The sequence below is a fragment of the Uloborus diversus genome, chromosome 8 (assembly GCF_026930045.1).
Source record: "Uloborus diversus isolate 005 chromosome 8, Udiv.v.3.1, whole genome shotgun sequence".
Classification (NCBI taxonomy): Eukaryota; Metazoa; Arthropoda; class Arachnida; order Araneae; family Uloboridae; genus Uloborus; species Uloborus diversus.
The window spans coordinates 133,294,597-133,311,636 of NC_072738.1; the positions used below are offsets into that span (position 1 = coordinate 133,294,597).

General features: G+C 32.9%; 1 protein-coding gene across 1 annotated transcript in view; it reads left to right on the forward strand.

Annotated features, from left to right (window-relative positions):
• Positions 1-16,828, forward strand: part of LOC129228606 (protein CASC3-like) — a 40,464-nt gene extending 23,636 nt beyond the window's left edge. Inside the window, exons 7-12 of the mRNA XM_054863286.1 lie at positions 3,734-4,189; positions 5,360-5,530; positions 5,657-5,797; positions 6,885-7,087; positions 15,723-15,854; positions 16,435-16,828. Coding sequence (XP_054719261.1) covers positions 3,734-4,189; positions 5,360-5,530; positions 5,657-5,797; positions 6,885-7,087; positions 15,723-15,854; positions 16,435-16,584 — 1,253 coding nt within the window. The 3' untranslated portion in view covers positions 16,585-16,828. The remainder of the gene's footprint in view (positions 1-3,733; positions 4,190-5,359; positions 5,531-5,656; positions 5,798-6,884; positions 7,088-15,722; positions 15,855-16,434) is intronic.
• Positions 16,829-17,040: the final 212 nt, after the last annotated feature.

The following is a 17,040-nucleotide window of genomic DNA, read 5'->3' on the forward strand; positions in this document are numbered from 1 at the left end:
AGTTCCGAATGGGGTCGCGAAAGATAAAACATTTTGATATTCTTTCGGCAGATCAATTTGATGATACGCTTGTGATAAATCTAGGGTTGTCAAGTATTTAAACTCAGCGACATTTGAAATAATTGTGTGGATTTTTGGAATCGGATAAGGTGTGTGTGTAATCATAGAGTTTATTAGCCGAAGATCGAGAGTAAGTCTAAATTTAGCTTTTCCATCTTGGCTCTTCTTACGTACTAATAAGAGTGGTACCGAAAAGTCTGAAATTGTACGTTTGATAATGTTTGCCTCCTGTAGTTCTTCAAGTTGTCTTTTTGCTTCATTTCTCAGGGCATGTGGAATCGGGAAAGGCAAAACTTTCACTGGAAAAGTTTGTATAAAATTCAGCTTGGGTATTACTCTGTCACAATGTCCAATAGATTTCATTGATGAAGAGAATGCGGCAAATTTTGAAGTTAAAATATTACTCAACTGGTCTTTTTGACTCTTTGAGAGATGATCCATCTTAAAATTCGACAGAGAAAATTCTGATCTTCTCAATTTTGTAATATTTTCTGACGCGGAAATAAAATTCATTTCCTCTTCGGTTAAGTTTTCTTTCATAGTTTCTTTTATTTCATCGACTTGATAAATTTCTCCCATCTTCGTGTGTTTGTTTATATGTATAGGTTTACTTGAAGTATTCTCAATATAGATGTGGAAATTCATAAGTGTTTGTTCTTGCCCAGATTTCTTATTATATTTAGGTTCAAAAATAGATTCGTGAGAAATGACATGCTTGTTTTTGATATTAGGAGTGAAAATTAAACCATTGTCACTGATATTATCAACCATAACACAAGAAGCCGATGCCACACAAGACTCTTGTGGTTGTAAAATAATCTTTCTGTTTAATTTCACAGTATTAATTAACATGTCATGATCAGTAAGGGTATGCTTTGCCATGCCTTTCACTTGATTAATTATGTCTCCTGTTTTCTCGGATTCGACACATTCATTTGTAATTAGCGGAATTTCTTTTCCTTTGAATGTTATAATGTTATCTCTCGGTGCGAAAGTTATATTATTCTTTAACAAAATGTCATATCCTATAATACCACGATATTTAGACGACATCGGAAAGTCTACAATGTAAAATATATTTTTACAATGATTATTTCCCAATTTAAAAGATATATTAACGCAAGCTGAAAATGATATGCTTGAGTTTATAGTTCGTATTTTAACATTTTTGGACACATACTTATAATGCACCTCATTTTTAATTTCATTAAACAATGATGTTGACATTAAGCTTAAAGAAGAACCTGAGTCAATTAAAAATGCGCATGAATAATGTCTAAACGAAACACTGATTAACGGAAGGCATCCGTATGAGGACAACGCAGTTCCAATATCCCCTTCGGCACTCGCATCTTCAGTTTGCGTAGATGTACTACATTTTAACGTTTCGCTTTTTCTCTTTTTCGACTCTGTCAACGGTTTGACTTTTTCTCTTGTGGGAGCAGAATTTACTGGGGGGGAAGAAACAACGCTGACCTCTGCTCTTCCCTCTTGGAGTTTGGGTGGTTACGAGGGGTGAAAGTTTCAGCCTCTGGGTCCAACGGCTCTCTGAAATTCCTTCGGGTGTTTCGCACAAAATGGCTCTGTTGGAATTCTCCTGTGCCGTGGCGATCGTTACAATTTCTGTTTACGTTTAAAATTGAGTTCTTATATTCATAGCAAAACTTCATAAAATGACCATTCCGTCCACAAAATACACAAACTATATCGGGCTTAGAATTTCTTCGCTGATTTTGAACTTGACTTCTACTATTTCTATTATAAGGATGCTTAGTTTGTTTTTGATGGCATTCCGGGCGTCTCGGATTTCTTGTTCTCTCAGTATTGGTAACGGGTTGGTTTTGATAGGATATCTGATTTAATTCATCTTTTTCATTTATATCATTGATTTTCTTCCTCAATTCTTTTATTTCTTCAGTCAGGGCGTTAATGTGTAAATCTTCTCTGTTGTTAGTGTTGTTTGAATTCCTTTGTTTTGTGATTTCCTGTAATTGTTGTGCTCTGTTCACAGCCTTTTCGTAATCATTAATATCTTCTTCGAGCAATTTAATTTTAATTTCATTAGGAATTATTGACATAAACTTGTGAAATTTTACTTCGTTTAGAGCTTGTTGATCGTCAAACAAGAATACTTCTGATGCTAAAGAGTCTATTCTGTGTTTTACATTTTTCATCGATTCACCTGACATCAGTTGGATGTTATTAAACTGGGATATATTTGTAGTTTGTGAGGGAGGTGAAAAGAATTCTTTTAATGCTTTAATCACCGTTTTAACGCATGAAGTGTTTCGTAATTGTGGGGATTCCAGGAAATATTTCAGTGCAGGTCCTTTCAATTTACTCTTTAAAAATAACATGGATCTTTTCTCAGACCAGCCATTCAGATCTATTAAGTCTTGCACTTGTTCTGTAAAGAAATCCAACATTTCTGGATCGCCTTCATAAGGATCAATATTTATAATGAAGGATTTGTCATTTCTTCGTGGGGATCCAACCGTTGTGGTCATTTTCTTTCTTGGGGGGCATTAGCAATTTTATAAATATAAGGAAAATCCTCAAACGAAATTATGTTTCCATTCTACAATAGCTCTAAAGGCTTGGTACTATCGGCACCATATGTGATGATGTTGGTTTCAGTGATATTATTAAAATATATTATATATGGAGGTTCATTTGTTATATTATCAGGTTCGTTAGAATGGAAAAGAAACAGGGCCGTTACATATAATTATTTAGCTTTTATTTTAGTGAATTAATTAATATCTCTATGTTGTTGCAAATATGACTTAGCCCACAACAAGACACTAAATATTTAAATATCAACGAAAAGCACATTTTCTATTGATACATTAATAAAAAATGCCTTACCTAATTCTTATCAGGACAACAAGGCATACGGGCTGTATTCGAATCGTCTGCACTGCACTGTGCTTTATACATCCACTAAAATTCTCCTTCGTCCCTTCTTCTTCCCAAACATTTCCCCCGGAACCCAGGCAAGTTCCTCGCCAATTCGCCTCCTCCGCAGTAAAACCAAACCCCGCCAAAAGCGCCAACACACGCATATTTTTACTACTCGGGAGGCCAAAAATTAATAATATGTAATGTCAGCATTACAGCAACCCTGCTTTATGTGCAACAAATAGAGGAAATATGTTGATCTAAAAGATGCATGATTTTTAGTTCAGACTGTTAGCAATTAACTTTTTTTTGTGATTCAGATGTCAAATTTTTTTATTTGTCCGTTCTTTCCACATGATGTAAGACTGGCTCTGGGCTCCTCACGATTGAAAAGAAGATATGCTACATATTTACTTTATTTCTTAATTCTTTTATAGTGTTTTGTTTCACTTTTGTTAGTACATATTTTTGATTATTCCATCTTGAGTAAATTAAATTTGATAACCATTGTTTGTAAAGTTTGAATATAAGGTAGGTTTTATCAAAGTTTGAGATGCATATATTAATGTTGCGAAAAGAAAGTGGACATAAATAACCTGGAATTTTCTGAAAACCACCTGGAAATGTCAGGGAATTTCATTCTTGAATTTCCGTGGCAACCCTGTAATTAAAATGTTCTCAGCAGTTCAAAATATAACTTTCTTTTTTACCTCTTGATATTTTTTGCTCTTAATTTTCATTTTTAATCTAAAACTTAACATTTTAATTCTAGATGAAAAAATCGCAGAGTCACCTATTATTAACAGTACAGATTTTCCTGCTTTACCCTCAAAAATTGAGAGTGAACCTGTGCCTGAGCCTGAAAAAAAGACTTACTATCCTAAAGAACCTGTTGATGTAGAAGAACCTAAATCTGTGAGGACTTTAACGTTTGAAAACTCTAATTTAAGCGGAAGGAACTCAATTGAAAGGGAGGTGCCTCCTCGGAGGGGCAAGGCTTCCCCTTTCAACAATAGTTACGATAGGGGAAATCGTAAACCAGCTCGTGGAAACCGTGGATCAGGCAGAGGGGAATACCCAAGGAGAGGGCGTGGTGGCATGCGTCACATTTCCCCTCGTTTCTTGGAACATAAAATGAATAACTTGAACTCTGAAATGGAGCAGTTAAATGTAAATGATACGCAAGAAGTGTGCAATGGAGTCCCTTCAGAGGTTCACCAAAGTGAGAGTAGTAAGTATTAAAATGTATTTTTTTAATTATTATGTATGAAAAATGTTTTATTAATATTTTATTTCATGTTCATTATTGGGATAATCATTTAGATGTGATATGCTACCAGTAAACTTGTGTTTTATTATTGGTGTTTCCTTCTAGAGGAGAAAAGGAGAAGGGACACTTTCTCGTAAGAATTTCTAGTGGGAAAGGTGTTTTTAATTTTTTTTTTGCATACTAAATCCACATGAGCCCCAAGTACCTTTCTATGGGCATTATTTTCATGAATTACGAAAAGATTGTCTGTTAAGTGTAATAAATTATATAGTGGTGCCCATCTGCCCACACTTCCAAAACACAATGGCACACTCCCCTCAAATGCTATGAAGTAACCCCAGAATGAGATCTCCCCTACATCAAAAAAAGAAAAACAGCCTCCGTAAAAGTTTCATTAATGCAGTTTGTGCCAGAATTGTATTGAAAGCATAGTAACTTCAGATTGGTATTGAAACTACACTCAAATATTTCAGTTGGAAAATTAGTATCTTCCATTGCAAAATTTTCACTTAAAAATTGATACTTATTTCCAAAACTAGTAAATATTATGTTACAAGATTGTTTTATCTTAATTTATTTCCTTCTCCTCTAAAATTTGAAATTAGGCAGTGCAAAATGACTGACCATTTTACATAGCGGCTGTAAGACAAATGCATAGAATGCCATTTCTGGTCTTGCCTGGCCAATTTATAAGGGCATAAAGGCATTTGCTAGATCTTAAATAAGTCGAGAAATATATACATGTATACATTGTATACATAGAATTAAGGTAGAAAATTAGGTAACATTATCTAGTGCCACTTAGTTTTGTATTTTGGTTATGGGCAAGTCAATGCTTTTGCTTTTTCCAGCTAAAACCAAAACTAAGTTATTTTGTGATTTTATTGATTGGCTGCTTTCACATTTTATTATTAGTCTAGGATGTTTCTTTAGTTTTAAGCTGAATGTTTTATCAAAGGTTTGACCGGTAGTTGAAGCATTCATGCATGTTCTCTTTGTTAAAAATAATAATAATATCAACAAATAAATACATTTTTGTGAATTCTAAAGCTTTCATGTAGAAAAAAATTATGAATAAGGTAACATACTATTAAACAAATATTTTTCTAAATTGTTAATGTGTTTTAGGTGTTAATAATCTTGAAACTGAAATGCCAAACATGGCACTAAAAGGTGCTGGTGATTCATCTGGTCGTCCAAAACGTTACTCATCTCTGCGGCAGCGAAGCTTACCTGAAACTAATACTTACCAAACAAATCAACAAACTGTTCCTCCTCCTCATTCTTCATATTATGAAGGTTTGTGTTAATCTTAATTCATATAAATGGAATGTACCCCCGTTTTTCTGTTAACTTCATGTTAATTAGTGCTATAATGTCACGTTTTAAAGAAAATTATATAATGGTTTTTTTTTTCTAAACCAGGTTATCAGCCCACTATGTATGCTGCACCTGAAACCGGTGTTCCAACGCCAAGCACACAGAGCCAACCTACAACAACCCCTCCAATTATGAATCCTTCTGCATATCAGACATTTGCTCCCACTCCATATCCAGACAGCTTTGGTTTGTACCTATGTTTTCCTTTCAAGTCATGTCTGCATTAGTGTTGGTTAAATATTTGTTTTGCTGCAGTGTTTATTTCTTGAATTCAAATATATCCTATTTATCAATTAAAAAAAGTGCAGTCAAACCTTGTTTGATAGGAAATTCATGTACATAATAATTATTTCATGCCAGCCAAATTTCATCTTATCTGATAAATTGTTAAGTGATTAACTTCTAGTGTCAAACAAGAAATTGATGTAAAGCAATATCATGTTAACAAGGTTTGCCTTTTTTTTTATTGCTAAGGCCTTGAACTTGTAGCTTAAATTTTAGATGATGATTTTTTTTTAAACTGATTTGTTGATTTTAAATTATTTTTGATTCTTAATATGACACAATACATGAATATTTTTCTTTTATTTATTTATTTATTTATTTATTTATTTTTTTGTAATACATTAATTGCCTATTTTAATGCAGTATTGATTGTACAAAAATTTACTTAGCTTGTTACTTTAGCTTTAACCTTCACTTTTTGAGACAAGCCACACCCTGCTTGCAGACTTGCTGGTGTGCTGAATCAATTTTAGCCACCAGTGTTAAGGTAATCTCAGCTTCAATTGGAGAAAATCTGCTTCTAGCTCGGTTTTGACTATTCCAGACTGATGGTCACTAATAAAAGTGAAACTACAGTACCTGAATGTTATAATTGAACTGTTCATATACACTTGTAGTTCTGCCTTAGCCCTGGTTTGGGGCAGTAACTTACAGCTTATAAGAGAAGTCTTAATTGAATGTAAAAAGTAAAGCCTTTTTGACTGGGGGGATTGAGAATTTATGGTATGCCCAGCTAGTGGACGTAACTCATTATATTGTTAAATATTTTTGTATGCATACAATGAGAAACAAAAGTTCCTTTACTTCTATGGTTCTGTTTTTCTTTCTTTCTTACATTTAAAAAAAAAAAAAACATAGTTCTTATTTTCCAAGTGTCTTCTTTTCCTTTAATCGCTGAGAATAGTGCAGAAATTAATTTTCTTAGCATTTGAAATCTTCTGTCGTAAGTTAAAATTCTGCTTCAATGTATATATTCCATTTATTTTAGGCTTAAGATTGCCAGTCACAACTGCTCCACCTCCTCAATTGTTTCCTCAAGCAACTGTGCCTGCTGGTCAACCGATCCTTGCACCACCACCGTGCATTACTCCAACCCCTAACATCATGAATTTTGCACCTCCCCCTCCTCCTACTGGTTATCATCAGTTTACATATCAACAGTATGCAACACCTCCACCTCCTCCAGCACCAGTAAGTATTACAGCATTTCATTTCATTTAGTTTTTTTTTTTAGTTTCTTTTGTGCCTCATTTTTATTAACCCCTGACAATGAAAGGGAAGGGGAGTTATGAGTTTGGCATCTGTGTTTGTCTAAATATGTGCAAATATTATTTAAAAGGTTACTTAATTGTTATATATATATATATATATATAAGGATCTCGGCTGGTCTAGGGGTATTCTTCACACAACAAAGCATAATAACGGCATCGTGTACTAATAAACATTTAATAATTGACAGCACAAGACGAATACAGGAACATAGAACAAGAAACATTAAAACATCGAGAACAACACGTCTTCCACCACACTTCCCATCTTCCTCTTCAATCCGCCAAAAACTGGTCGCGTCGCGCACAATCTCACTCCGCGCGTAGGAATAATAAAAACATAGTTCACAAGAGTTCGAGTTCTTAATAAAGTGTCTTATAAAATAACACATCACCACACTCGTCCATCCTGATTATTCACGTCCTCGTGAACTGGTAAAATTTCGGTGAGAGAAAAAAAAGTGAAATGTTCTAATTTCTTGGAAAGAGGTAAAAAAAAAAGGTCTGCAAATCCTTTGGAGTCGAGCTGGCATCAAGTCGTTGCTCCTCCATCGTCGTCAGCATCATCATCGTTGTCGTAATCTTCATTACGGTAGTCATCAGCATCGTTGTCGTCATCATGGTAGTCATCATCATCGTTGTCGTCATCATGGTAGTCATCATCATCAGGTGGAGTTGAAGGCAGCACGACGTCAGTTGCACGCTCCGATCATCATCAAAAGCAGGATTTGAACAGGAACACCAAAAAAAGAAAAAGAAAAACACTAATATTTTTTTTCTCCCCTTTTTTTTTAGGGACAAAGTTAGTCGGTTGGAGTTGTTGTCCATTTTTTCATAAAGTCAGCAGCAGATGAAGTCGAGTAAGGGCCTTCGTGTGTGCCAACTTTGGTGACCTCATACTGATTGTTTGGGTTGACTTTCGTTACTCTGTAGGGACCAAGAAATTTAGGTCGTAACTTCATACCTGTACCAAACTGAGTTCTTTGTATGGCAACAAAGTCGCCTATTTGATACTGAGTAGCAATTTTTCGTTTTTTATTGAAATTCTTCGTATTTTCCTCTTGAATTTTAAGTATGTTTGTTTTTGCTGTGTTACGAAGCAATTCTCTATCATCATGAAATTTTTGTTCATTTTCTTCTTCAAGTAAACTAAGTATTTCTAGATCTTCGTTCGAACGCATTTTTACACCTGTCAAGAGTTCGAATGGTGAAAATTTTGTGCTTCTGTGTTTTGTGGAATTCAGGATTTTCTGCAGTGTTGGAACAAATGTGTACCATTTTGTGGGATTATTTATCGAAAGCTTTGCAAGAACGGGGATCAATGTACCGTGGACTCGTTTGACTTGTCCATTTCCCCGCGGTATTCCAGTTGTGATTTTTACATGCTGAATATTTTGTTTTATACAATAATTGCTGAATTCACTTGACGTAAAAGCTGGGCCTTTATCGGTAACTATACGAGAAGGATTTCCAAAAATACTCTCCTGAAATTCTAATTTTGAAATAACGTCATTTGTTGTAGTTGATTTTGTCGGGTATATCCATGTAAATTTTGTAAATGCATCGATAACAGTCAAAATGTGTTGATAGTTCTTATTTGTAGACATTAAAGGTCCTAAGAAATCGACGTGATAAGTGCTTAAAGGGCGATCATCTTTTGGAATTGGATTCAAAAATCCATCTTGCTTTCCACGTTTTTTATTTACCAAAATACAATGCACACAATTAGAAATAACAGTTTCGGCAGCTTGTTTAAGGTTAGGGATAAAATAATTTTGTTGTATAACATCAACAGTTTTGGCTACTGCAAAATGACCATTTTCATGTACATGTTTGATAATCTCTGTTTGCATACCTTTGGGTACAACGAGCAATTCACGATCATTTATCAATTTGTACAAAACACAATTTTTAACTACATAGTCATTTACTTTATTTACCTTGACTAGGGCTATTACTGTTTTTAAATTTTCATCATTTTGTTGAGCTGCAGCGATTTGATCTGTCAAGCAATTTTGAGTTATCATCATTACAGGATATCTACTTAAGGCATCTACATGATTCATTTTTGTTGCGGGGCGATGAATTATCCACTATAATATTAAAATCTGTTCGCGTCTGTCTGTCTGTCTGTCTGAAGATCTATCTTCTCGAGAACCGCTGCGAATCGGGAGTCAAACGAGATACCGATCAATTCGAAATTTCCCAAAGAAAACAATAGGACCAATCTCGTAATTGTGCGACTTTAATTAGCGAAGATATTATTTAAAACGTTAATTAACATAACGTTATTCGGGAATTTTATTTCTTTCCTGTTGCCATTTTGAATATGCGTGAGCAAGTAAAATTCTAATAATTGTTTTAAAAGAGATTTTTTTGGCTGCTGTCCAAATCTTAAAACAACGTTTCCATCTAGAATTTCATTTTAAATTAGTTTAAAATTGGTTGCTCTATTCGGATATAGCCTTTATTTTATCGTCTGTCCTTTTTTTATTTTTTACATTCAACGTTCTTAACTCCTTTCAACATATGAAAGTTGTTTCTTTAGCTATGTTTATTGATTGTAGTGTAAGTTTATCATTCACCGGCCTCATATTTTGGTACATTTAGGATGTGCGACTAATTATATTTATTTTGTTGGACTTTTTCCCGTCACATGTGTGAGTTTTCGAATTGTAATAACTCTCTTTTTCCTTCCTGTTTCTATTTTTGAAATACAGTTTGTATCGTTCAAAGAACATGTTAAATTAAGATTGTTTGGATTTCTTTAAGTGAAACAGAGTTGAACAAAAATATTGTTTTTAAGGATTTTAACTAAAGCTTAAGTCGAATCTGATGACTTGGTATTAAATTAATGCTGATTGGTATTTATTAAGTCTTGGTGCTTTAGTTTCACGAAAGCAACCAAAAAGTATGTGTCATTTTATGTAAAAAGCTGATCGTAATTGTACATACAGTGGTTCCCAAAAGTGTTCGTATACCTTGAAATTTTGTAGTAAAACCAAAATAACGCAAAACTGAATTCAAATATGAAGTCCAATTTTTTTCACACCATTCCTATGCCATTCTGAATAAAACCCAGTAGTTTTTTTTTTTAAATATTGCCAAATTTTATTTTTAAAATTTGGCAAAATACGATGAGACAGAGAAAAAATACGCCACAAAAGTCATCATACACTGAAATATTTTCGAATAAATTCATGATTAAAATTATCATATGTGGTTTTTTATAATTTTTGCATTGTAATGACACTGTCAAGTCATTTGCCTTTATTTTTTTGTTTATTTATTCCCTAATATTCTGCTTATTACTTTTAAATGGCAGGTATGCGTAGAAAACAACAAACACGATTCGAAATTAGATTTTTTTCCCTCACAGTAGCCATAAATTGGTTTGAAATGTCCCCAAATTAGTTAATTTATACCATTCTATAGTGAAGTGCTTGATAAAATGCTTTTAAGACAAGAATCGGATCGAAAACAAGGTAAGAAAAGGTCAACTGGCAAAGTTAACAAAGCGTGATCGGAGGTTTACAGTTAAAAAAATTATGAAAAATACACATTTGAGCGCTGAAAAAGTTTCCGCAGAATTGAATGAAACATTTTACGTTTCATTTTCACTTAAAATTTCTCGTCAAGTTCTCTGATTAGCTGGATTAAAGGGGACCTCTTCCGGTAGAAATGTTTTTGTTCGTACGATAAACAGTAAACTTACGCTTTCCGTCGTAAAATCAATGATAAATAAGCTCAAAACGTTTTGGAACAACGTCTTACTTATAGATAAAAATAAATTCAACATTTTGGGTTAAATTTTTGTATAATTGTCAATAGAAGAAAAAGTGAGGAATTTAATCTTAAGAACTTAGCTAGATCAGTTAATCAGGATGGTGAAGGTGTTTTTGTGTGAGGGTGCATAACAGCATCAGGAATTGAAAATTTGAAATTTTTTGATGGAATAATGAATTATGCTGTTTATTTAAATATTTTAAAAACCAATTTTAAACTATTAGCCCAAAATTTGGCAATTGGAAACAACTTCGTTTTTTTTATCAAAATAACGATAAGAAGTACACGTTTGAGTTTGGTTCCTCAAAAATTGTCCTTAACCTTAGAAATCTCTCCTCAATCACCAGATTTAAACTTAATGGAACATATTTGTTGATGTCTGGTGGCTAGATTACGAAAATACACCATTGAAACGAAAAGCGAACTAGAAACAGTAAAACTCGAATTGCGGCTGAACACTTACTCAGAAATTGCATAAAAAAAGAAAGAAAAAACAATGAAATCTGTTCCCAGACGTTTAAAAGCTGTTGTTGATGCTGCATGATATTCTACTAAATAATGATTTTGTAAAAAGTTAGATTATTTACTAATTTTTTGACATTTTTTTCAAAGTGTACGAAGACTTTCGTGAGATAAAATTTCCGGCACTTTTTGGTTTTTGATTTTTAAAAAATTAAGTTTTAATGTTTTATTAAAAATTTTCGAGTAGTTTTGTTAAAAATAGATCATAGGTCTTATAATTAAATACTTATTCCTAAATAATTATTCTAACCAATGCATAGGGGCGTATTTCATTGAAAGTCGTAGGTGTACGAACACTTTTGGGAGCCACTGTAAAAATGTTTCAGGTATAGTCTATCAGATTTAATTCAGTTTAAAGTGAGCACAGATTATAATTGATAATGCATATATTTTCATCTTTTGTGTTAATTGAAAATACTCATAACTTGCATTATTGATAACTATGACTAACTTTAAAGAGATTTTTGCCAAAAATATGCTCTACTGGTGTTTTGCAAACCTTGCATTACGCGTATTTATTTACTCCTTAGCGCTTTAGAAACTGATGTCAGAGTAATACAAAAACATCAATTGGACATATCTTTCATTTTTTAAGTAGCCCGTGCAACGCCGGGCACGCAGCTAGTATCGTAATTAAATTCTTCAAGCAACATGGCATATCGGGCAATTTTAGGTGATATATCTTTCTTAGATAATGTTTTCTTGAACGCGTCACAATCAGTAACAATCATAAATTTAGTATTCAAATAATGTCGAAATTTTTTAATTGCTTCAATGACTGCTAACATTTCAAGTTCATAGCTTGAATAATTTTCCTGCTGAGGGGTCGTTTTTCTACTAAAGTAGTAAATTGGGTTATAGTTGTTATTCGAAGACTCTTGTAGGAGTATAGCACCAAATCCGTGTTTACTTGCATCAGTGTGTAACTGAAGTTTTGCGCCAGGACGAAAAATGTCGAGAACAGGATAAGAAGTTAACTTTTCCTTCAAAACAGAAAATGCCTGATGTTGTTCTGGTCCAAAAACAAATGGAGCTGATTTCCGAAGCAAATCACTGAGTGGTTTAGCAATTAATGCATAATGCTGAATAAATTTTCGGAAGTAACCAGTAAGTCCTAAAAATTTTTGAATGTCTTTCACATTCTTCGGCAGGGGAAAATTTTGAACTGCAGAGGTTTTGCAAGAAGAGGGCATTATTTTTCCATTTTTAATCACATGACCCAAAAATTCTATTTCTCGCTTGAGAAATTGGCATTTCTTAATATTTAGGTCGAGTCCATACTCAGAGGCAATTTGAAGGACTTTTCTCAACTTGTTTATACCATCCACTTCATCAACGGAAGGAATAAGAATATCATCCATGTAAATAATGACGGTCTGATCAATTAAAAGTTCACGAAAAATGCAATTAATATAGTTCTGGAATAATAAGGGGCTTCCACTTAATCCGAAGGGACATTTCTGGAATTCATACTGGGCATTATGAGTGACAAATGATGTATACTTCTTACTGTTTTCTTCAATATCAATATGAAAAAATGCATTTTTCAAATCTAATGTAGTAAATGTCTTTGCTGAACTTAAAGAGTCTAAAATTTCATCAATTAAAGGTAAAGGATAGTGATCTTTAATTGTTTTACGGTTTAGTTTGCGGTAATCAACACATAAGCGATATGAATTATCTTTTTTCTTACAAAGTACGATCGGTGAAACAAAGGAACTACAACTAGGTCTAATAATATCTTTTTCAAGCCAATCAGCAATCTGAGAATCTACGATTTCTTTTTGCAAAGGGGATAACCGACGGGGTTTGCTTACAACAGGAATCTCATCTTCTAAATTAATTGACATCTTTAAATTGGTCGTTTTAATTTTATCAGGCTTATAACTCTTAATTAAATGACTAACTTCTTCACGTATTTGAGGGGTTTGAATATGTGCAAGGTCTAATTCAGGTTCATTGGGCACAATATTTGCGACATTCAACAAAAAATTTTCATGTTTTCTCAAGTTACAACCATTTTTATCAACACATAAAATACCTTGATTAATAACATCAGTATCAATAATTGCATCCACATTTAAAATATCATCATCAACTACATAAATCAATGTCGAGAACATACAGTCATCAATTTCAATATCAGAAAAGAAAGTGCCAATGGGGCAATAGGTTTTGTTTCCCAAGCCGGAAAATGTTGCACTTGTAGGTTTTAAACTTATATTTCGGAAATTTTTAAAAATTTTATTTGAAAGCGCGGTTAGCTGTGATCCAGTATCAATTAGAGTAGTTATCACTGAATCATTTATTTTAGCTGACTTCAACATGTTGGAGTTAATTTGGAAAGAATTACAAGTTTTATGAGCACAGTCGGTCGTTTCCGTGGGTGAAAATGGAGTCGGATCGGCCTTGCATTTCGAAGAATTCAAAAAAGATCTCTTATCAGTTGTTTTCTTTTCACAATCTTTACTAACATGGCCAAAGCCTGAACAAAAAAAACAACGTTTTCCTTTGTTTTTTGTTGGACAGTCATACTGCAGGTGGGAATCATTTCCACAAAGAAAACAAAATTTGTTCATCTTTCTTTCGTTATGTTCGTTATATCTGGCTCCTAGTGAATTTTTTTCGGATCGAGTTGAAACTGGAAAAGGTTTAAACGCTGTATTTTTTCTCGAATGTGCATCAGCAGACATTTCAGAATATATCTTCAGCTTATTTCGAAAGTCATGAATATTCAAGCAATTATACAAAACACTTTTATTAAATGGCGTATCATCTATTCCGTTTATTATATAATGCATTAATGATGAATCATCAATATTAGCCGTCGAACCAATCTGACGCATCTTAAAAAAATATTCTTCGACACTTTCATTATAACGCATTTTTCTGTTCGAAAGCCATTTGTGTACCTCAGCCGGACAACGACAGTCGGAAAATTCCGCAAGCAATAAGTTTTTTAACGTCTGCCAAGACATTGGCAAAATTTCGCTATCAATGAAAAGTTTTGCTTTTCCTACTAGTAATCGTTTAGAAAATAACAAAGCTTGCAAATCACTGAGATGTAGAAGTAGGATCGCTTCTTCAACGGAATCTATCCAAATGTTGACGTCAGACATTGCGTCGCCATTGAAACGTTTAACTAGAGTTTCGAAATCAGAAAATGTAACGTACGGTAATGCGGTGTTTGGATTATCAACATTTGTTATTATATTTGTTTCGTTTTCGTTAGGATATTCGGTTTCAGTTTGCACTGTAGCAGTTGCAGCGCCTTTAGGTTTTTGATCTCTCTTTTTGGACTTCATTTTTTCCACACCACGTCTGTATGTTTTCGAAATAAGGAATTGAAAATTGTGAAAAGAGTCACTCACCGCTTAAAGTTGAAGGAACAGCTACACGTTGAAACTTTCAAAGGGGCGAGGTTTCGGAATCAAAGGCCGTGCCCCCATTTGTAAGGATCTCGGCTGGTCTAGGGGTATTCTTCACACAACAAAGCATAATGACGGCATCGTGTACTAATAAACATTTAATAATTGACAGCACAAGACGAATACAGGAACATAGAACAAGAAACATTAAAACATCGAGAACAACACGTCTTCCACCACACTTCCCATCTTCCTCTTCAATCCGCCAAAAACTGGTCGCGTCGCGCACAATCTCACTCCGCGCGTAGGAATAATAAAAACATAGTTCACAACAGTTCGAGTTCTTAATAAAGTGTCTTATAAAATAACACATCACCACATATATATATATATATATATTGCTCATTTGGAAAAAGAGTGCCCCAATACGAAATTTTTAATTTTATTTTATTTTATTTCATTTTATTTTTAAAAACCTTCAAAGGACGTTATCTTTTTTGGAAATAAAGACTGATTTTTTGTTTTACTATTAACCACTGGAGAACACAGCAAACTTACCTTCCTTGATGCAAATTACCTGAAAAGAGTTCTTCTTTCAAATGAGTGATATATAAATATATATATATATATATATATATATATATATATATTTCTTTTTAAATTTGAATATTTTTTTGACAACTGATTGAAACATAAAAGGTGAAATAGAATATTAAAGCAAAATAATACCAACATTAAATTTGTTTTTTAACTTTGTATTATTATCTTTTACTTTTCAACACAAAGGTATTTCTTTCTTATATGAATGGAATGCTTTTAAAATGTAAACATTTTCAAAGAAGTGATGTAACTTTTTTATTCTATTCACTGTTTAATTGCAGGCTCCTCCAAGTGACATTTATCAGCCAGGAATAACTTATTATTATCCTCAAAATCAGCCTCCATCAGTTAGACCAACTGTTCAAAAGAGACCGAAAGCAGCTATACCTATCTTACCTCCTCCAGAACGTGAGGTAATTTTTTTCAAAACGTGTTTGTTTTATTGCACTTTATGTAAAATGCTTGCCCATGTGAATCTTTTGCTAAAATGAGTTATTTATTTTACTTCTTAGTTTTTTCTTCAGTATTTTCTTTATTTTCCATGTATTTTACTTTTTTTTTTTAATAGTTTGCATTACACATTCTTTCAACTTGTTAACATAATTAAAAACATAGTTTAAATGACAGTGTTTTATTACTAATGACACATTGTTATAATAAATAAATGTTTGATGAAGCATATTTTGCCGCTTTGCATGGCATTTTATATTTTAGAACTCTGAGACGTACATGTATTAAATTTTTGTATTAAATTAGTTAATTTCAGACTTAGAAATACTTGACAAAACTTTTTTTCTTCAAATAACGTAATTTAAATCTCCCTTTTTTTTTTGCTTTTAAAACTTATGCCAAACCTGCTGCTTTTTTATATATATATAAATTTGACATGTCTGCATATATTATAGTGTCTTTTGCAATTTTAGTTTATTTTCTATTAGCCTGTGATAAGTTATATTTTCTATGAATGTAAAAGTAATTTATGTCTTGTTACAGCATAAACAGAGTGCTAAAAAAGACAGTAATCACACAAGCAATGGGAATAAAAGAAATTTTCAGGAAAACTCTGATTCTATTAATGAAGTGTCATCATTAAGGACTGATTCATCACCTCAGTTACAAACATCAGTTGGAGTTGAGAGTTAATCGTTGCATGTATAATGTAGTGAAAAATCTAAATACTGTTTTTGAGCTGGTGCGCTCAGTACTAGCTTATTTATACTAATGGTAAGGGATATACATATATATGCAAAAATAATTTATTAATGTGAATATTGTTATTTTATGTATGAAACTTTCTAGCCGGTTTTGCTCCTTTTTTGTATACAGAATATTATTTTAGCTAGAGAGTTTTATAGTACACTTTGAAAGTGATCTATATCTGATGGGATAAAACATTTATTTATTTGTAGGGTTTTTTTTTTTTTGTAATAAAAAAAAAGATAGCAAAAAAGAGTAATTTAAATAAACGCCAATGGCAGACCTAAATGATTTATTTCAGTCGTGTTCTGTTTGTTTTTTGGTGTTGGGTGGCTTAATTGCCTTAAAGACTGTCTTTTGCTAAACAGAGGTTATTTTGCAACTTCAGTCATGTTCAGAATT